Source organism: Photinus pyralis, unplaced genomic scaffold, assembly GCF_008802855.1.
Source record: "Photinus pyralis isolate 1611_PpyrPB1 unplaced genomic scaffold, Ppyr1.3 Ppyr1.4_LG2, whole genome shotgun sequence".
Lineage (NCBI taxonomy): Eukaryota > Metazoa > Arthropoda > Insecta > Coleoptera > Lampyridae > Photinus > Photinus pyralis.
The window spans coordinates 12,708,362-12,723,992 of NW_022170403.1; the positions used below are offsets into that span (position 1 = coordinate 12,708,362).

General features: G+C 35.7%; 2 protein-coding genes across 2 annotated transcripts in view; both read left to right on the top strand.

The window, feature by feature from the left end:
• Nucleotides 1-6,846: 6,846 nt before the first annotated feature.
• LOC116164638 (cilia- and flagella-associated protein 100-like) lies at nt 6,847-8,966 on the top strand. The gene is made up of 3 exons (XM_031478836.1): nt 6,847-8,157; nt 8,201-8,586; nt 8,633-8,966. Exons 1-3 carry the CDS (start codon nt 7,001-7,003, stop codon nt 8,800-8,802), a joined length of 1,713 nt encoding a protein of 570 aa, XP_031334696.1. The 5' UTR covers nt 6,847-7,000; the 3' UTR covers nt 8,803-8,966.
• A 6,091-nt stretch (nt 8,967-15,057) lies between these two features.
• Nucleotides 15,058-15,631, top strand: part of LOC116164663 — a 28,328-nt gene continuing 27,754 nt past the window's right edge. The window contains exon 1 of the mRNA XM_031478864.1: nt 15,058-15,119. Within this exon, the coding sequence (XP_031334724.1) occupies nt 15,083-15,119 (37 nt within the window). The 5' untranslated portion in view covers nt 15,058-15,082. The remainder of the gene's footprint in view (nt 15,120-15,631) is intronic.

The window sequence follows — 15,631 nt, forward strand, 5'->3', positions numbered from 1 at the left end:
TGTAGAGAATACGTAATTACTTACACTCTGTCTTTGTCACGGAAGATCTTTAGGTACCAACGACTGATTTTAGATTTACATTATCTTCAAAGTAAAATTTACATTAAAAGATAAAATTATCTAGACTGCAGCCCCAGATGCTTTTTGTATTATTTTCACATTGAATTGTAAACAACTGGAAGCGCACTACTCCCGCGGTTTAAATAATGGAAGGCGAAACTTTTTTATGTTTCGTTCTATTTTCAGATTCGTTAAAGCCCTAATTAAATTATTAACGAGGAACTCGTTTAAGCAAATACGTTTCAGCTGCAAATCCTTTACAACAGACTGATAACGAAAATCAATTACGCTTTATAAGTTGAAGGGGCGTAATGCAATTTGAAGCTCACCGTCGATCGATTACGAGCAGCGATTTTTCGATTGCGAATAAATCATGGAATTTTTAAACTTATCACCACCAGCATGTACACAAAGTAATAAATTTCGAGTCTTTTTCAGCGTTTCCGACATCCCACCCCCTAAGTTTTATTAGAGAAGTTTTCCCTGCACGCAGTGGGTAATACGGAAACTTTTACCGATGCTATATTTTGAAAATAAGCAAACCGAAAAATAGAGAACGATGTGTGGTCATATAGAGATACTTAGAGGATTCAGTTTACTAACCCCGTTGGCCGAGTTTAGTTGCGGATCAATATCTTCATGTCAACTACAGGTACGTATTCGCCCTTCTCGCAAATATTTAATTAACTCTTGCCTCTTCCGTTTTCTTTTTCATCTAGAACACTTTTAACTTTCGCGCCACAGAGAGAATTGTAGTCTCGCATCTTCCAGTCTTATTTTTTAATAAATGGCAGTTCAGGGATGTTTCTAAATCACTCAGTAATTGAAGACAACTGGTTGTAGCGATATATCTCAATTTTATTGTTGCTTGCTGTGATGTTTTTTCTTTTGGGAAACTTGAAGGCATGTAATTTATTACAGTAACACAAGTTCAACTTTTTCTCTGTTTAGAGAAGAAATTCGGTCGATATTATTTTTTTGTGTCCCGTTACTGTTAAGGAAGCGTATATTTAGACTTATGAAACTAAAGTTTGTTTCTACTAGCCCAATAATTCCGTCTCATTTGATATGTGACGAGGAGAGAGGCAAAAAATATTGCCAAATGCTCTATGGATTGATTGTAATGTTTTTTTATATACATTTCAGAGCAAAATATTTTAATTAATAGTGGTATAACTTAGATAAAGCGATTTCGATCTCAAAAATGTCACCGAAAAATTATATTACGGAAAACGAATAACAACCAAAAAACTATTATGTAGAGATTTGGTGCCTCATACATTGTATAGAGCCTTTACTAAAAATCTCAAGCGTTCATAATTTCGCATTTAAAGAGACACAACGTTTGATCCGACTTGTGCCTTGATTAACTAAAAACCGAATTAATTAGTGCCCCAATTCTTCAGTACCCTGATTATTAAAAACCATTGAGCATAACTACAGATGGCAGTCAGTGTGTGTGGTACTTTATCGCAAGGGGATATTGGAAAAGACTTGCCAGTCGCATACACTTTATTATAAGATTACATTACACTCAGCGCCATAGGTACCGGTTACTGTATCTGTAATTGCCTTTAAATTTTTTCGAAATTTCATTGTGAAGTTAGAGATTTAGAGTTTATGAAGCTTTAGGGATTTGAGCATCATCTAAATTTTTATGTTGTACAAAATTTGGCGGTTATAAATTATTTCCCAGATAAACAATGCAAGTTTTTGAGAAAGCGAAGTTTTTTGTTGCCTATAAGACTCTGGAAAACATCTAGAAAGATCAGAATTTTCTAAACATTTTACACTGCATTCCATCAGGAGAAAAGAAGAATTTCGAAAAAGGGAGGGCATACTTTGGGGACGTATAGGTACAAAATATGGAAAATTTCGTTTAATGTAAAAGACTTTAGATCTAATGGAAATATAAATTCAGTTTGGTAGACAAAAAGAAATGTTGTAGAAGTTTGGAAAATTTAAGCAAAATGTGATCGAAATACATGGGAATTGAGGAGGAAAAAAATGGGAACTTTGGGAGGTAAATAACTTGGAGACCCGAGGAAATTAGGGCGAAGTCAGAAATAAAAGGTAGTTTTCAGCAAATGGTCCCTTCATATAGAAAATGACAACTTTTAAGATAAGGCAAAAATCAGTGAGGACTTTAGACGAAATCTTAAAGAGAGTATAAAAATATATAGGGACGTAGACGTAAATTTTAGGGGACAAAACAATTCTCGAAATACATAAGGAATTTGGTCGAAACAGACGGACATGCTTATTCCTAGGAAACACTAGGATATTCTAAAGAACTAAGATGGGAAAGTTTTGGAAATTAGAAGAGAACTGTTAAGGAAATTATGATGATTACGTCGCATATACATTAGGTAAATTTTTCTAGAGAAATGATTGCACATTTTGAGAAAATCCTAAGGAATTCTGAGGAAATGTGGAAGAAAATTTGGAATACAGGAAGTCAGCTTTTAAGAAAGTACTTATTTTACGTATGTCGTACAGTAAGGTAATGCAAGAAGTGTTTGTGGAATTAGACAAGGTTCCGTGTAAAATACATTTATTTTGTTTAAAAATTAGAAAAATTTTCCGTCAGTTGGTTAATAATTTTGGGGAAATACAAAGCAAGTTCAAGTTCTAATGAAATACCAATACCTATTTTAGATGGAAATTGGCGAAATCTAGGTTAAGAAATCTTTGCCGAGGAACTTCTGGCGAAATAGAGGGGAAATCTGTATACATAATTCTGGGAATATAAAAACGAGAACTATAAGGGTAAAGGGTACCTACATTTTGTGTTATCAGGAAATTTTCATTAAATGGAAGGAAATTCTAGAGAAAGAGAACATTTTCAGGAAATATTGATTACCTACTTCGTCTAAAATTGGAAATGCTTTAGTCAATACAAGAAGTTTGGCGAAAATTAGTTGTAAATTCATGGGGATACAAGAGTAGCAAATTGATTCCAGCGAAAGCAAAAGAGTATTGACGTCAAAGGTGAAATAAGGCCATAAGTACATTTGTTTGCATTGTTAACAGAAACATTTTAGCAGTATTCGTATTTTTGAGTAACAACAGATGATTTTCGATATTTTAGGTTCCAGGAATGATCTAATTTCATTTAACAAGACTAGCAAAATGCATAAAGGGTTTCATTGTTATAAATATAATTGCCTACATTAGCATAGCATAATTACACACTTCCACATTGCAACTTGTCAAGTAATCGTATATCTATGAGTACATCTATCTGTATATTATATAACCCATACGACAAGAACATGGCTTGCACATGAAACTGCTTAGCTTTACTAACTCTAGGCGAAGACGTTCATCATTAGGCATAAACTCAGAAAGTTCGACAATATTTTAATAAATTTGTAAATGAGACATGGATCGAATTGCGTTTAATGTATAAAATTAAAAAAAAATGGTTTATCTGCTTACATCTTTTAATTAAAATAAGTGTAAACTTTGTATAACAATTTAACAGTGGCTTTCTTTGAATAATTATTACTCGCGACGAAGTTCCAGATAATGTACGACTTTAAATTAAAAGTTGGCAAAGTTGGAAACGAGAAGGGGTTTTTCTAATGAGCTGGATTTAACTTTTATAAGAGATTGGAAAGTAAAGTTTAAATTTCTATTTGTGTTGAAAAATAGTAGAATAGTAATAGTAACTGCAATCAGTAGCTACGTACTTAAGCTTTGAGTAAATTTAGGCCAGATTATCACTTGTTTTCTGTTCTGATAGACAACGCAACCCAAACCAAGCTTAACTGATTCTGGTTGGTTTAATCTATACAACGATATGACGTTCTGTGTTCTCTTACAGAAGAGATTGGGATCGGGGGAGCATAATACAATAGAATTACGGTTAATTTTAAAGATTTTTGGATTGATGTGTTCGCAATTCAGCGATGTTTGGAAACACATGTGTCTCAGAGGGATGCGTTCGAAGGCATCTTAACATCAGTAACAAACTGATGATTAGATTTTTTGGTAGGTTGCCTTAGGCAAATTTGCAGTGAGAGAGAAATTGCAATACACCAATCTAACAACACCGAAGACAGTAGACAGCCGTCTCCGTCTAAAAAAAACCGACACAGTCGCCTTTGGTTCAAAGGCATATTACATATCAATCCTTCCTATTTAAACAAACAGCACCTCTTTTAATAAATCAACATCGTTATTCCTAACGATACTCGAAATTCCATCTACGTCGCCAGTACTGATAACCACCTGCGTTGCTTATCTCGCACGTGGTTCGCAAAACCAATTAATGTTTCTCCGATAATAAACTTTTTGCTAACACCCGACTAGTTAAAAACTGTCAACATTACGATTAAATATTCCCTTATTTATGCGTTTCAAATTTATCATACAAACTATAAAATTCTAAATTCTAAAGATCCTAAAATTTCTTCAAAAACTTAAAACATTGTTGTGGTTCTCAGTTTTTCGAACAATTCCAAAACTACTCAGATTATGACAATTCTCAAGAATTCAAACTTTTTTAGGCAATTTTTAAGAGCCGCAAACCTTTTATGTTTTAGGATCCCAATTTTTAAAGTTCCCAAGACTTCTTAGGATTCCTCGGGTGGGGGATTTTAGTTTATTTGGTCTTTATGAGACTTTTTGAAAAAGTCAACATAGTCACAGGTACAGGGTGAAGAAAAGCAGTCAAACGTCTAAAATTTCATTCATTCTCTCAGCACGCTCTCATCTTAGGATTTCGGAAGAAATTGGGAGGCGATGGAAAGATGTTGACGATGGAAAGGTGTTTGGTAGGTATCTAAGATGTCCATCGATCGCCTTTTACGATCTCCAGGACGGGAGTGGGCCAATTCTAACCCCGAACCCACAGGGGGATTTGATTTTATTTGGTCTTTATTTATTTGGTCTTTGTTTTGCATTGCGCGAGGTTTCAGGTTGCTCTACCAACCCAACCCACTATAAAACTTAAACCAAGTTCATCCAAATTACATATGTCCATTTAGTACGCCATTTAGAATTTATAAAATTGGAATTGACCATTCGTACTTTTTCGATCAGACTTCTCAATAAAAAGTTATAGACTAAAAACCAATTCCGAAATAAAATTCAAAGGGCTGTAACTTTTGAACTAGTAGCCCAATCTTGGAACTGTTTCAAATTATGGATTCTACAGGCCACATTCTATAAGAAAAATTTTTTTCCGGGTCGATCTGAGACAATTTTTTTTTCGCAAATCAAAAAAAGGCAGTGTATAACCTTCCTTTTTTACCAAAAATCGACTGCTCCAAAATTTCTCGGGAAAACACTTTTTATTATTAATTTTGGTGCGTAGAATCCAAATCAATTCGTACTTTTTCGATCAGACTTCTCAATCAAAAGTTATAGACGAGAAACCAATTTCGAAAGAAAATTGAAAGGACTGTAACTTTTGATCTAGTAGCCCAATCTTGGAACTGTTGGAAATTGTGGATTCTACAGGCCACATTCTATAAGAAAATGTTTTTTCCCGGTCGATCTCAGACAATTTTTTTTCCGGCCTCAAAAAAAGCAAGTATATACACTTCGTTTTTTACCAAAAATCGACTGCACCAAAATTTTTCGGGAAAACACTTTTTCTTATTAATTTTGGTGCGTAGAATCCAAAACGATTCGTACTTTTTCGATTAGACTTCTCAATCAAAAGTTATAGACTAGAAACGAATTTCGAAAGAAAATTGAAAGGGCTGTAACTTTTGATCTAGTAGCCCAATCTTGGAACTGTTTGAAATTGTGGATTCTACAGGCCACATTCTATAAGAAAATGTTTTTTCCCGGTCATTCATTTTCAATACTCATCAGGGATAAATGTTCTAATCTCAGTTGATTTTTAATTAGCCATGGGCAATAAACCTCAGTTTAATACCCACTTTAGGCTTTTTATCACTTATTAGGACTTTTTAACTTTCTAAATGGTACCTAACCTTGATCTGCAGGATTTTAGAATTTCCGATATCCCTTACTCTATGCATTAATTTTGTTTAAATCTGCATTTACTTTAAGGCGGCAGATTTTGCACTAAAATTTTTTCATTCACATAAACTTTTGGGGGCCCCTCAGGACTTCGAGGCCCTGGGCCCGGGCCCAAGTGGCCCATGCCTAAAAACGGCACTGCCTGATGTAATCTAAATTAGGCCCAAGAATTGCCAAGGAGCGTGAGTTTTAATGCACATACGCAATTTTTTTCGACTACCCCTCGACCGATTATAAAGTCTTTTACATTATGTAGGCCTTATGTAAGCGTATCTACATGTTGGTGAAGGAATATTACATTTCGTTATAACGTTTTTTATTTCAGAAAAAAGAATCCCATTCGCGTTTTTACAATATTCCAAATGATAGTGTCGACGTCTCTTCGTATAATGCAGGGTAAATTATTTAAATTTCCGTGGTTTCACAATAACTCGTATTTCCAGACGCCAGCTAAAAATAAACTTTTCTCATTTCCTTGTATGTGAAAATCCTCGCACAAATGCCGACGTAGGCTTTAGGGGATGAACTTTTTCACTACAAAATTATAAGAAATCGACGCGTTTGTCAGATACAGCGCAATTTACAAAGGTCGTATGGAAATGGACTACAATATCGTAAGTATCAGAGCGTGCACAATTTAACGCCATTGAAAAAGAGCGGACGTCCGGAATTTGGTTCCGGTACAGGGAAATAACACCGTGAACCTTAGGGAATTGTTCTACCTGTGCGTTAATGCATGATCCGTGAAATATTATTCCAACAAAATCGATTATAAGACGAATCGTGCTCGTTTTTCCCTTGGTGTGTTTTCGACAGTGCAATGATAACATTCAAACGAGTTGCTATGAGCATAATTAGAATTACTATGGCAACAGTTGATGGTTCGATAATATAATTCCATGAGCATTCTCTCTCCATTTGACATTTAGTCAGCAGGAAAATGTCCTCGGTTGGCGTAGAATGTGATAATAACGTGCCACGAAAAAAACCGGTGGTTTTCACACGAAGATCGGGTCAGAAAGTAAAAGAGCCCAAATTGAAACCACCGTCCGCCCTCGAGCGCGTCTTTGGAAAACCTAATAAACCACGGGATCGCTACTTTACGGCCGGCGTTAAAATAAACGAGAGTAATAATATAGGCATCAACGCGGAAACTTTACCGTTTTCCTACCCAAAAGATCTAGACGAATTTTCGTACAGATTAACATCGAAATCGTGGAGGCAGAGCAGAATCAAGCAAGAAAACGAGCGGAAATACAACGAGAGGCATAAGATCGACTTGCTCAATCGATTGTATGTGAAAGAGCCGGAAGTGAAAAGCATGAAAACCATCTTAGATGTCGACCCCCAATTCTACACGTTGACAGCCGGGCGCCCAGTGGGACGAAAGTTCAACCGAAGGGATTACATTGAAGATATTAACAACGTACTCCGTACCAAAATTGCAATCGGCTATCGCGAAGACGACATCATGGTGGTCGACGAAAACCACGCGAGCGAGAAGAAAATACTCAACGAAGTCTCGCGGGAATTTCAAAAATACCTCAACACTTTCGAGGAGTTTCTATTTAACGACCACTCGGCTTCCATGGACCTATTGAAGGAATCCGAACAAATCGAGTCGGAAGCATCCGAAAAGGTCGAAACGCTTCAGAAACTCACGAAAGGGTATGGCTCGCTGAAATCTACGGTCTGCAATTTGGAAGAGAAATGGCGAAATTGTAAGACGTACCAAAAATTTTTGTATTTGGTTAGTCCGATGGACTGGAGAAAGGAGCACGACTTTTATCTAACGCAAGAAACGGCGAATGACAGGCGCCCCGCGGGAGAAGTGCAGTCACTTAGTAATCTGATCAGTCAGTTCGTGGAGGACGTACAAACCCAAGAAAAACCCAGCCTTTTCTTCAGCGAACCCAATCAACTTCTCAAAGTGTTCGCTTTCATCGAATTGCAAAATCTGAATACACTCCTGCATTCGGAGGAATTAGCCGTGCCACTAGAGCAGGTCAAGGAGGCGGTGAAATATATCGAAGATTCATTCAGTACTGAAGGGGCCTCGCTCCAGGAGATAATCGACAATCTCGAACGGGAGATAATGTAAGTAACACCCATTACTTCCCAACTAACCCATTTGTCACAGATGGGAGGAGGACAGGGCGACGCGCTTGGAAGAATTGGCTTTGGAATTAATAAATGGAGATTTCAAGGAGTTAATTTCCAACGAGGAGGCTATAAATTTGTACGTCTTCGTCGAAGACGTTTACGAAGATCGGTTGGGTCTGAACGATTCCAAACTGACAATGAAGGAGATGATGAAAATAATCGAAACGGGTTATCGCGATTATTTGTTGCACCTCGATCGACTACCCGATGACCTGGTGCGCAAAGCCGAAGCAACCTGCCGAAGAAATGAGAGAAAGAAGGTGTTGCTCGCCGAAAATGCGGCGAGGAAGGTTGTTCAGGTGGAACGGCTAACGAAGCACTTGGCTCGATTGCTGGATCCGCCCAGGATTCGAACGGCGAGAAGTAAGCGTGTCGGTCGGCGATAATTGTGCTTTAGCTTTTGTTACAGGTTTGAAATCGCGTTCTCCGAGAGTTGAGGATAAAGAGAAACCGAAACCGCCTCCGCGACCAATGACGGCAGACCAAATCGATCATTTGGAGTTTTTCACTGATTCGTGCTTTCATTCTGACGATCCCAAGCTGTTTGGCGTACGGGTGCATAAAAATGATGCGCACTGATTGTTTTATTTCTATTTTTTTACCAATAAAAGTCACCGTGCGTCTATCTTTTTGTGTCCTCATAAAGCGCAAACGAATTACACGTGAATTGGGGAAATCGTTTGAACTATTTTCCGTTTCCTTCACGATATTATTGGTAATTCCCAATAAAAATTTAAAAATTATGTTGTCTTTTTAAACGATTTTTCCCTCTTTGGTGACACAGTGACTTAATCCTCTTATCAATATTGATTACTATTCAATCAAAATCAACTTTAAACACGTTTCTCTAAAGATCACGCACTGGTAGGAACCGAAACTTGAATCGTTCAAAACTTTTATCATGGACAACGAATCCCTCAAAATTTCCCTCTAAAACTAAACCTCCCTGTCCCTTACTAATTAATAAACATCTACAAAATGGCTCCTTATTAACAAACAAACAAATAATAGTCAAAGCAATAAATTAAATCCCCCACAAGACCAACATATGCTACGCTGTAGATTCTACGATACTAAACAGACCTCATGCCGAATTCCCAGTTGTAACCAAATAGTCCTAATTATGAATATGGTCCACATCCCTGACATCTCTCCAGATATCCCGAATCCATTAATAAAATAATGCCCTACCGAAATTAAACGAGGCAGAAATGACGAGCATTTGCACCACGGCATAATTATACAATACCACTAGTCAAACAATTCACTAGAAAATCGGTCCGCTACATTTCGACACCGTATAAAATTTTTATGATATATCTAAACTGCCCTACCCTTTAGAGATCTCAAAATCTTCACAACGAAATTTCAAAAAAATTTAAATGCAAATTTAGAACTACCATTACACCGTCCGTCCGTCCCTCCGTTCGAGGCCTTAAGTACTCCTACAGTTTTCAGGTTTTTTTCGATCGTTTTGCAATCGGTAGCTAATAACTCTGGCACTTCAACCAGTCTGCGCAATGTTAACTTTTTTATTTATGGAGATATTTTTTTTATATTTTAACCACAAATGCTTCTAGTACAGACCAGCAAAAATGTGAAAATCACATGCGCAAACTAGGCAATGTCAACTTTCTTATTTATGGAGATATTTCTTTGAAATTTTAACCACAGATGCTTCTAGTAAAAGACAGGCATATCGCATGCTGTAAAGATCATTCATGGAAAATGTGCTAAAGTCACTTGCCTTGAGGCGAAAACTATAGCTATAGTGGATGGACTCAATATTTTTACATGATATCCTGAAAATGCCTGGATTTGTAAGGATATGCTGAGATTCCCAATGTTCTCCATAGATCTAGTTAGGAGATGTTTTGAATACATCTTTTTTTACGAATATCAAGCTCCGATTCCTGGAAAAAATTATTGGAAAATGGGTATGGTACGGTAGTTGAATATTCGTCGTAACCATTTGGCAAAATCGCCAGATCAATATTTTACATGAAAAGCTGCGGTTTCACCCAAACGAAAAAAAAGCAAACAAATCCCATTCAAATTCAAAGCTCCGATGCTAATCGCATCGTGCATCGGAATGAATGAGCTTTAATAACTAATTCGAATCACGTTCGCATTCAAATATGCGATCGGGAAAGTGGAAGGATCATTAAATCTTTCGTTTTTCTTTTTATTGCGACGTGTGCCGCGATCGTACTTAATAATATGTCATAAACGTAGACACCTTAATTAAATTATCGGATCTATTGATTACCCGATTACAGGTGGTCATGGTTGTAGCTCTTATTGACTAACGGATATTGAAATCTGTTTATTAGCGCAATTTGTTAGCATTAACAAAGTGGGTTAGGAGGAAAGGGTTGGGCTTCAGTAATCAACGACGCGACGGTTTATTTTCATTTTGTAACAATCCTTGCCCGATGGTCAAATGGATTAGTTGCTCTTATTTCAAAGTTGCACTTATTTCGTAACTACATCTGCGAATACAGTCCCCATTAGTGCGTTTGGGGGATTTGTGTATAATGAATGAATCATAACTTGCTGAATGGGCGTGTTTTTAAAATGCAAAATAGGGTTTTTCATGAGGGTTGTGCACTTACTCCCTGAGGAGTGCAAGAAAATGTATCTTTGCTTTTGCTTAAAACCATCTAACACAGAGAGGCGTGCCTACTTATAGTAACCCTAACAGGATTTTAATTATTTGTAGTTCAAGAACAAAACAAGGGATGTTATTTATGTAATATTCAAATTTAGTGGTGTTGTTAGGGCATCAGTGAAAATGTTTTTGAACTTGGCGGTTAAATCATGGAGAAACCGAGGAAGAAACGAGTAACACTCAGTTTTCTGTTTTTGGATTAGTTCCTTTTAATTTCGAGAATCCTGAAACTCGTATATTCTCGAATTCCGGATTTCAATTTCACAGATTCAAGAAGAGAGTTTCAGAAAATATTTCAGGAAAGATTCAAGAGATTTAGAAGAGAGCCTTAATAAGGGAACTGTTTGAAATTATGGATTCTACAGGCCACATTCTATAAGAAAATTTTTTTCCGGGTCGATCTGAGACAATTTTTTTTTTCGGGGCTCAAAAAAAGGCAGTGTATAACCTTCCTTTTTTACCAAAAATCGACTACACCAAAATTTCTCGGGAAAACACTTTTCTTATTAATTTTGGTGCGTAGAATCCAAAACAATTCGTACTTTTTCGATCAGACTTCTCAATCAAAAGTTATAGACTAGAAACCAATTTCGAAAGAAAATTCAAAGGGCTCTAACTTTTGAACTAGTAGCCCAATCTTGGAACTGTTTGAAATTATGGATTCTACAGGCCACATTCTATAAGAAAATTTTTTTTTCGGGTCGATCTGAGACAATTTTTTCTTCGGGGCTCAAAAAAAGGCAGTGTATAACCTTCCTTTTTTACCAAAAATCGACTACACCAAAATTTCTCGGGAAAACACTTTTTCTTATTAATTTGGGTGCGTAGAATCCAAATCAATTCGTACTTTTTCGATCAGACTTCTCAATCAAAAGTTATAGACCAGAAACCAATTTCGAAAAAAAATTCAAAGGGCTGTAACTTTTGAACTAGTAGCCCAATCTTGGAACTGTTTGAAATTATGGATCCTACAGGCCACATTCTATAAGAAAATTTTTTTTCCGGGTCGATCTGAGACAATTTTTTTTTCGGGGCTCAAAAAAAGGCAATGTATAACCTTCCTTTTTTACCAAAAATCGACTACACCAAAATTTCTCGGGAAAACACTTTTTCTTATTAATTTTGGTGCGTAGAATCCAAAACAATTCGTACTTTTTCGATCAGATTTCTCAATCAGAAGTTATAGACTAGAAACCAATTTCGAAAGAAAATTCAAAAGGCTGTAACTTTTGAACTAGTAGCCCAATCTTGGAACTGTTTGAAATTATGGATTCTACAGGCCACATTCTATAAGAAAATTGTTTTTCCGGGACGATCTGAGACAATTTTTTTTGAGGGCCTCAAAAAAAGCAGTGTACAACCTTCCTTTTTTACCAAAAATCGACTGCACCAAAATTTCTCGGGAAAACACTTTTTCTTATTAATTTTGGTGCGTATAATCCAAAACAATTCGTACTTTTTCGATCAGACTTCTCAATAAAAAGTTATAGACTAGAAAAGAAACCAATTTCGAAAGAAAATTCAAAGGGCTGTAACTTTTGAACTAGTAGCTGCCCAATCTTGGAACTGTTTGAAATTATGGATTCTACAGGCCACATTCTATAAGAATCTGAGACAATATAGCTCTTAAGATAAAAATATAGTAGTCTTTGTTAAAATGCCGTTCGAAATACTCAAAATACCAAGAATATGTTTGAAATTCCTTTTTGTACAAAACTTTCCTTAGAAATTCCGATAATTTTTGAAAATTTCTTAATATTCAGTAAAGTCAATAAGGTACAAAAAGGAATGAAGTATTACGTCTATCCGCCCTACGGCTGTGTTGCTACAAGATTCTTATCTCAGTGGATACAATATCGGTCCCAAATCGATAGTCTAAAGAATAATAACAATTAAATATAATGAGATTGTATAATAAATTATTATATACTTACCCACAAATAAGGGGTATTTTAAATTATTCTCATAACTTTTAAAAGTTACCATACTAAAACTAAAGCCAAAATGTCAAAATTTAAGAATGGGCTAAAATTTCCGACGAAATAAAAATACATTGGCAGCTTTAAATTTCAAATTACAATTTTTAATTAGAAATTTTGAAGCATGAAGATGAAGTTATAAATGATCGTTTCAAGCCTAGATCTGTACTTTAAGATGATTTAAAATTCACAATTTTAAATTTTTAAATATGTAACGTGAAAAGTGAATTTGAAGCTAAACTCGAAAAAATATCCTAGTTCGAAGATTAGTATTTCAACTTTAAAGTCAAAAGTTTCAAAATTTGGAGACCTGAAAGTATAAATAATATTCCAAGCTACGATTATGAAGGACATTCCAGTGAAATTTAAAAGCTTGAAGTTTCGTTGAAGCAGAAGGATAGGTACTCAAATACATTTCAACTCGAGATTCTGAAATAAAGCTCCAGAGCAAGTTTTAAAGCCTTCGTAGTTCTAAACTTCAATTAGAAGATCAAACATTTTATTATTTTAGGATTGAAAGACGCGCAAAGTATTAGTCGCGATTAAGAAATAAAACGTATAAAATTGGGAGATTTTATTAGCTTATTAAATTTTCACTTGATTCCCTAAATTTTAAAATTTTGACCACGATGATTGTACAAGAAATAATTTAAAATAGGGGTTCATGAAACTGAAACCTTGATAGCCAAAATCTCAAATTTCGAATTAATAAAAATATTTTCAATTCTGAAATGAAATTTCAAACTGCAGGGAACAAGTAATTTTAAGCTTTTGCAACTGATATTGTTTGTAACTTGAAAAAAAATTTATAATTTGGGGGATCAAATGGGACACAAAAATTTTTTTCTAATTTTAATCTTAAAGTCTTAAAAGCTATAAATTCCAACTGGCAATCCGAAGAATATAATACCAAACTAAAATTTTGAAAGACATTCGCATATTTTAACTTGAAAAACATTCCAGAGTTTGATGCACACAAAATTCAAGCCCATTTCACGTGTGCCCACCCTTGACATTCTGAATACATGAAATGAAATTGTTCCCTACTTTCCATGAACACATAAGGTACCATTTGCCAAAATTTTCAAATCACTATCCAATAAAATAGCGCATCCAGCTTGACTTTACTCGATCTACCCCTACTATGTAAACTTTAAACCAACATCAATAACACGAAAAGTTCTTTATTTTATATTTCATCCCCTACTACGTCCTTTATATCGTCGCTCTTCAACTTTGTTTGCGAAACTTCGCAAATTTCCAAGAGGGGTGCCCAGGTCGTCCACCATGTTGTAGATGTTTTTATTAAAGTATTGCAAACTTTTTGAATAGGCGGCACAAGAGCCCCAATTATATCTCCTTGTTGAATAATTACAGTGCCATTCAGTCGCGCGTACTTCAAACTCGTCCAGTTTGCATTTTAAAATGCGCTTGGTTGTATATTCGATGCATAAATTTAATACTGTTTGTTTGATTTTAATTTTAAAATTAATGTCTGGCTTGCACATGTGCGGCATATAAAGGCGATATTGAAGTATAACCCTTTGACACAGAAGCGCATCAAAGAAATTTTTCAGCTTGCAGTTGCACTTACGTTCGAATAATAAATTAACGAACCCCACGTTTGACTGACTGAAAACCTCTTGGTTTTCCTGACTACTACGCGAGGAAGTCATATTTTAAGTGTGTGAACATATTTCATCCATATGATGAGCATACGGGTCGAAAACGGAAGTACATACAGTTCTAAAATAAACACAGGTGTAGCGGGGGAAAAATTTATTTCAGACACATAAACAACATATACAGGTACCGTATCGATCGGCAATAAAAGCCTACGTTGTATAACAACCCCGCAGTTGCATGTTCAAACCTGTCGTAACGATAAATAGCAAAAAATAAAAACGGCGAGACAGCGTGCATTGCATGGAGTGGTTGCTCGCGCTATTTTTAAATGGAAACTTTATGGACTCCGCCAACGTAAGAACCACCACGAAAATGGAAATCGTGCAACCCACCTCGACATTGTCATAGGTGCCTACTTACATTCTATAAGCAAGGAAAATGTACAGAAACGCTTACTCGGATACACCCTTGTTACTCTTATCGATTGCTTTTTTTTGCACCTCTGCTTTTTGTAGATGCTAAGCAGATAATGATCATTAGTAAAAGCACAATAGAAGCTTTCGCTGTACTCTTCAGTGTTTTTATGCAGCTATTTCAATGTTCAAAGAAAATTCGCTACCGTAAGTGATTTTTATATACTTATAGGTTCTACCCCTTACACTTCATGGGAAGGGTAATTAACCCAGTTATCCTTCCTCCTGCCTCCTGTAAATCTGCGCTCTAGATCTACTGAGTACTTATTGATGTAATTAGATTAACGTGCATCCTCATTCTGAAATTCTTACAATCCTCCCCCATCAAAACCTCAGGATTGTAGATATCATTTTGGCTACTTGTGTAAAATAGGAGAATCCTTCGGAATTACCTTAGATCGAGAGCTACAGGACCTAATTTTACAGTGAATTTGAAACCTACAGTGAATAACATGTAAAATGTATAGTCTCCAACAATTTGTTCTATTTTATTTTTTCATTTTACCATACGAAATGGTGCACCTCTAAACGACATTGCGAAAAAATTAAAACATGATTCATTAAATAATGATCATATATAACATTAATAACACCTTCTATAACAGCTAAATTAAAAATAAAGTTAATTCATGTTAATAACTTAATACGTACGAAAGGGT